This window comes from Alosa pseudoharengus, unplaced genomic scaffold (genome assembly GCF_046254945.1).
Source record: "Alosa pseudoharengus isolate Yale_2024_CS ecotype anadromous, Long Island Sound unplaced genomic scaffold, YU_APseudo_1.1 YU_APseudo_1.1_scf_22, whole genome shotgun sequence".
NCBI classification, from domain to species: domain Eukaryota; kingdom Metazoa; phylum Chordata; class Actinopteri; order Clupeiformes; family Clupeidae; genus Alosa; species Alosa pseudoharengus.
Window position 1 is genome coordinate 28,347,311 of NW_027468680.1, and position 6,118 is coordinate 28,353,428.

At 41.5% G+C, this 6,118-nt stretch overlaps 1 protein-coding gene across 1 annotated transcript; it reads left to right on the plus strand.

Moving 5' to 3' along the window:
• The first annotated feature begins 215 nt into the window (after nucleotides 1–215).
• osr1 (odd-skipped related transcription factor 1) lies at nucleotides 216–5,821 on the plus strand. Its single transcript, XM_076299590.1, has 3 exons — nucleotides 216–459; nucleotides 3,820–4,536; nucleotides 4,969–5,821. The coding sequence occupies exons 2-3, from the start codon at nucleotides 3,866–3,868 to the stop codon at nucleotides 5,099–5,101; spliced, it is 804 nt and encodes a 267-aa protein (XP_076155705.1). The 5' UTR covers nucleotides 216–459; nucleotides 3,820–3,865; the 3' UTR covers nucleotides 5,102–5,821.
• The last annotated feature ends 297 nt before the right edge of the window (nucleotides 5,822–6,118 follow it).

Below are 6,118 nucleotides of genomic sequence, written 5' to 3' on the forward strand. Positions count from 1 at the left end.
ATACACTGATAATGTTTTGCCAAAGGACACCTAAAATACCACTGCTTGATCGGTCTCCCATTAAATGAATGCAACTGACTTTACTTTACAGTATGAATCTCCATCCATCGACTCTTTTTTCATTCTAGTTGGGGAGGTTGGCCGAATGACGCGCATGTGCAAGTGGAGGCAATAAAGAGGCGGTTTGACTTGGAACCGCAAGAGAGTGAAAGAGAGTCTCATCCTGAAAACGTCCCGCTTACAACTTGTGGGAACAGCTATGATATACACGCACTTACATGGTCAGCTCTGAGGTGACATGTAGAAGAAGCTGGTTGAAGTATCTGGTTCGAGAAACTTTTACACGAACGGCCTGTAACTCTTGAGAAGTTTTGCAGCAACAGTGTTTTACTCCTCTACGAGCTCCTTGAAGACAACAACGCTGATATCTTGGACCGTTCTTCAGAACTTCTGAACCTGGTAAATATTGCAGTGTTTTGTCTTCAACGATAGCATAAGCTACTTAAAAATCTAACTTTTGATGTGTTGTTAACGTAATAGAAGACTCATAGATATGATGACAATTGAAAAACGGTGCAGAACATGGACATAGGGATGACATGTAACATGGGGCAGGCAGGTTACGTTAAAATAGAGATTTGCTCGCAAACACCGTGCAGACCGGGCATTTTAAGTGGGCTATGGGATTGTCTGTTTTTAATACTGAAAGCGACCATGCCACTCGCAAACTGTCATGATGTGATGGACTTCCTTCGATTAATGGTGCTGCGATGGTAGCTAAAAAGGCAGACTGTCGTGCATGCTGGAGCGATCAACAGGTGTGATGTTTCAGAGGGCAAAGTATCCATTCGCTAAGTGATGTTATGTAGCTTGCACGCTGCCTGAAATCGTTCCAACATTCGCTTTAATAAACAGCCTTGTGTTTTCGCAAGGTAGACCGTTTGGAATCTATCAATAATTTCAGCCAGGACGGTTCAAGTAATAGTTTGACTAATCTTTGTGCTTTTCACCAGACACCTTTGGCGTACAGATTTAAACGTTGTTGCATCTCCATATTTCATTTTCGTTTTCGTTTTATTTATAGGCTAACTATTGGATTTTGATACACATTTAAAAACGAAATTTGACCCCAGTTTGCATTTATTATGTTCTTTTCATTGTATTGTTTTGGTTCTATTTACCATGCACATCATGCATAACGTAGCAGTAGTCATGCACCATATACCCGTCCTTACTATAAAGTAGCCGTGCGTTTGTGAAGCAAGTCTATTCAATTAAATTATAATTAAAGCCTTTACTAGCCTTTAGCAATAAAGGCCACTGTAATTAATTGTTTTCAATTCTTTATGAAATAATCGTTAGTCGTGGGACTACTTGGTGAAGAAAATATTACTCTAAATCAATTTCTTGGAAATTGATGCTATGATATTTCATCCCACTTAATTTATTGGTTAACCCTTGTAATAGATGACGTTATATATGCCCCCCCCTTAATTTTGTGGTAATTATTTTTAGTGATTCTATTAAATAACAGTGACTATAATTATTATCATTATTATTGGCATTATTATTACTATTATTATCAGTATTATCATTATTATTATTATTATTATTATTATTATTATTGCGGTTAAATTAATATTTAAACTATAAATACCATCAAAATACATAAATTCATTAAAAAAAAAGCATATGTTTACTTTGGCATTTATGTTTAGTGTTCTTTCTGCAGGCTATTCCTGGAGTGACTACTCCTTTACACCAACCATTCCACTTTTAGGACAGTTTACTTTAAGACTGACACTGTTTACTTCTGTCTTCCATCCTTTTTCTCTCATCGTCTTTCTCTTCATTGTATTCATGTATATCCAGTCATGTTAGATTATCTCCATGTTAAATATTGAGTGTCTTGCACTTTGCTTTCTCAGCTTACGTTAAATGTTCACATCCCCTGTTTTGTAGGCTATTGATAAAGATAAAAGCATCAGCTCGTTTGTGGCAATTACCGCGCAATCGACCAGAATGCCGACTGTCTATGAGGTTGCATATTTAACACAATACACAACTCACTCCCTGCATCTCTCCCCCGTTTCACAAGTGACAAATACTCCTTTAGAATCGTAATGGTTTTAGGAAAAGTTAAAGCATTTGAAGGTCCCAATAAGGCACAAGTGAAATTAACGCCTTTTATGATATCATCACAACAACGGAAACTATAAGAGTGAAAGGATAACAGACACTGCACTGACTTGAACACACTGAACCATGGGTTATGTGAGGATGTGGATGAAAACTCTCATCATTACAAGAACAAGGCCTTTCCATTTCAGTTTGCAAGCTCCAGTACTCTAAGCAGTTGCTCTGGAGAAGACGTTGTCACCAAATATAGCAAGAGCACAGAGGGCAAAGAAAATCCAACATGATTCACGGACCCTTTCATCACCTTAGCTCAGATAAATCTCGGGGAAGGAAAGTTGTACTGAGTTTGATCCTTTATGTCGTGCGGGAAGCAAAGCGGGCTGGCTGGTGTGACTTTTCTTGCCAGAAACGTTGCAGAAATCCTGCTAATTAGCCAACAATGTCTCTGTGAAATGTCATTAACGCCTGGGTCAGCAACTTTCAAATTCCATAGGATTTAGGGACTGGTGTGAAGTGAAGCGTCACTGGCCTGTCCGTTATTGAGCGCATGCTGTTGTGCGGCCCGATGCGAGTTGAATTAGAGCTACATTCATTAGTCTGGTCATAGTCGAACATAAATTTAAAACGTGGGTGTGTGCACAACTTGATCAGTGCGTATTCTTTGCGGGCTAAGTTGTAAACAATCATCACGCTCAGGTGTCTTGGGGTGCGTAATTTGATTGCTCAGTCTCACCCTTTGTCCTTCCAACAATGAAATGGTATGCAGACATCAAAGGGTTAAGGATATGGTGCTGTTGGGGAGCAACCGCTGATCTCCCCTAATGACCTCGTAAGTAAAAGTCAATTACTTCTGCGTCATGATCAGAAAGTATAAATCCCCGGGGGACTTTTGAGCTTGAGAGTCTCTAATTAGTACTATTTCACTCTTTATTTATAGCAAAAACTCTGCTACACATCCAAACTCAGAGAGTTTATTGAATGGCAATGTGGGGGAAGAAACGAACATTTTACGGCAGATTACTCTCCACTGCCTTAACATTTGAGACACACGTTTGACACATGCGAGTTATGGCAGGGGCCAGACTCAAATTATGCTTCAGTCATAAAAATGTAAATAATTATTTACTGTCCTCCAGAAATCTTGGGGCTCCCTGAAGATTTGTTCCATATAAATATTCCATCTGCCCATCAAATGCAGACACAATAGAGCCTGATTGTTCTTTGTGTCTCTCCTATCAGACTTGATGAAATTGTTCACTGAGGTATGTTACCTCAGTGAATAGTGTCTTTGAGGTGAATAGCTCTGGGCACAATTTCTGGAAGCGGGGCGACGCCTACGCCAAACACACGTTAAAGGCAGGCCCTGAAACAGTGTTTGTGTGTGTGTGTGTGTGTGTGTGTGTGTTTTGCCTTCTGCTGCCTATCAGACCTCTATCTCTCCATCACTGTATCTCTCCTTTCCATCAGACACTTTGTTCCTCTCATTTTATCCCCTTCCCTTCCTCTTATCCAATGCATGTGTGTAAACAGGGGATTTTGTATGTGTCCCAGGAGTGGTGGTGGTGATTAAATTTAATGATTTATTTTTGAGCTAATGGAAATTTATCTCCAAGGGAATTTATAATCAACTTTATTCCTTCCGGTTTGTCTAATACGATCTCTCTTTCTGTGTTTCACAAGACGTTACCCTGTCAGTCCCTTGTGGTTTGATCAACGTTTGACAAACATGGGAAGTAAGACCCTTCCAGCTCCAGTCCCGCTCCATCCATCCTTGCAGCTGGCCAACTACTCCCTTCTGCAGACGTCCAACGGTTTCCAGCTCCCGTCGGACCACGTGCCCAGCATCTACAGTTTCAGTGCCCTGCACGCCGTACACCTGCATCAGTGGACACTGGGCTACCCGCCCTTTGCCCTGCCCCGCTGCACTTTCTCCAAGCTTCCTGGCTTGGTAGATGCCCGGTTTCCCCTGCCCTCCATCCCTCTCTTTCCACACCTGGTCCAGCCAAACAAGCAGGACTCCTCGGGGAACGGCCCTGGCAGCACTGGCAGCGGTTCCTCCAAGAACAAGCCCCGGTTCGACTTTGCCAACCTGGCAGCTGCTGCAACCCAGGAGGACCCCCTGAAGGCGGAGGATCTGAGTGCCAGCGCGCAGACGCCCCATCCGCCCGCACTGGGCTGCCTGCTGGACGTGGCCAAGCTCTCACCGGAGAGGAAGCCCAGCCGAGGGCGCCTGCCGTCCAAGACCAAGAAGGAGTTTGTGTGCAAGTTCTGCGGACGTCATTTCACAAAGTCCTACAACCTGCTGATTCACGAGCGCACACACACAGACGAGAGGCCATACACCTGCGACATCTGCCACAAAGCCTTCCGGCGACAGGATCACTTGAGAGATCACAGGTATGTCTAACCTGTTTACAACTCCAAATGGAAAGTAAGAATTAGGTTAGTTTTAGCAACATGTCATGAGTAAAAATAGACAGTTATGCTCAGAGGAACTTTGTGTCCAGAAGTGATGCTGCCTTAAGTATCTTCTCTCTTACATCTATAGAATTGAAAATTGGAAACATTACATTGACACTGTTCACACATTCAGAGCAATCCTTAACACAAACCTTTTCTACCATTTTGTGAATCACTATATATTATACAGCCGTTAAGCATTTTATTGTTCATAATTAATACATGAGCATGCTTTTAAATGTGCTTGACAGATGTTTCTTTTATGGATAGCGCTTTAGGACCAAGCATGTCTGTGGCTCCCCGAGCACAATAAGATAAACTATTGTGCTGTCATATAACATTCCCTCTTTTGTCTGTTCTGCCCTCCAGATACATTCACTCAAAAGAGAAGCCTTTTAAATGCCAAGAGTGCGGGAAGGGATTCTGTCAGTCGAGGACGCTGGCGGTCCACAAAACATTGCACATGCAGGTCAAGGAGCTGAAGCCTGCCAAGATAAAGTGACGTCAATGGCCAAAACAAACAAGCGTTACGGGGACACTGGAAGAACAACGACCAACAAAAATGACAAGGCACAGAGACAGCATTGTTCCTGGGCAACATGAACACAGTGTAAACTATACACATTTTGATCACACCAAAGAGGGATATGTGAAAGTATTCCGAGAAAAAAGGGACAGAAATTCTTGTATCATGGAGAGACAGCAATTCTTCTGCCAAAAGTGCTATTGAATAACCTGGAATTTAAATAATGCGCCGAGACTCAACAGAAGGGACACATTGGACTTTTTTTTCACAATACTGTGTCGGCTGTTTTGTTTTCGGGTTTGTAAAAACTGTTTTGTTTGGAGAACTCTTGTCATGGGTTACAGTGTAAGAGGTTATTGGGAAAAGACCCGGCGGTCAGAATTAGAATTGATCCATTGAATGTGATCTTTATCCTTGTGTTGACTCTGCCCTGGACAGGTTATTTTGTTGTTGTTCAGAGGCATGTATGAAATGAAATACGCAGTCCTTAGCAGTATCTGTAAGCTTATGGTGACGGCCAATGACACATAGCCATTGTCTCTTAAGTGAGAAATCAACATTCCATTGTAATTTTTGTACAGATTTTCCTTTTTGTATAACTGTTATTTGGCACTTTAACCTGATTATTGTTTATTTACATATATCACTGGATCCCCTAAACTTATTTTAAGAAATAAATAGTCATTTTCTAAACAAGTTCACTGTGGATGTTTTGGGTGGGTGTCACATTGTTAATATATCATTAAGGTGCATTAACATTTGATAGAATGGACCTAACATTCCTACACAGTGTTTTCTGAAGTATTGTTTAGTGCCTGTTGGCTATTGTATGCAAGCTGGATGTGTGGAGGATATTTGTGGTGGCAGAAAGGTTTTCAAAGGAACTGTTATGACATAAAATAGCAGTAAACACAGTACAGTGTAAAACATACAGAAAGAAAAAGGTCTTTTATCTTGTGGTAAATTCACAATACACAATAGGCAATCATGAGC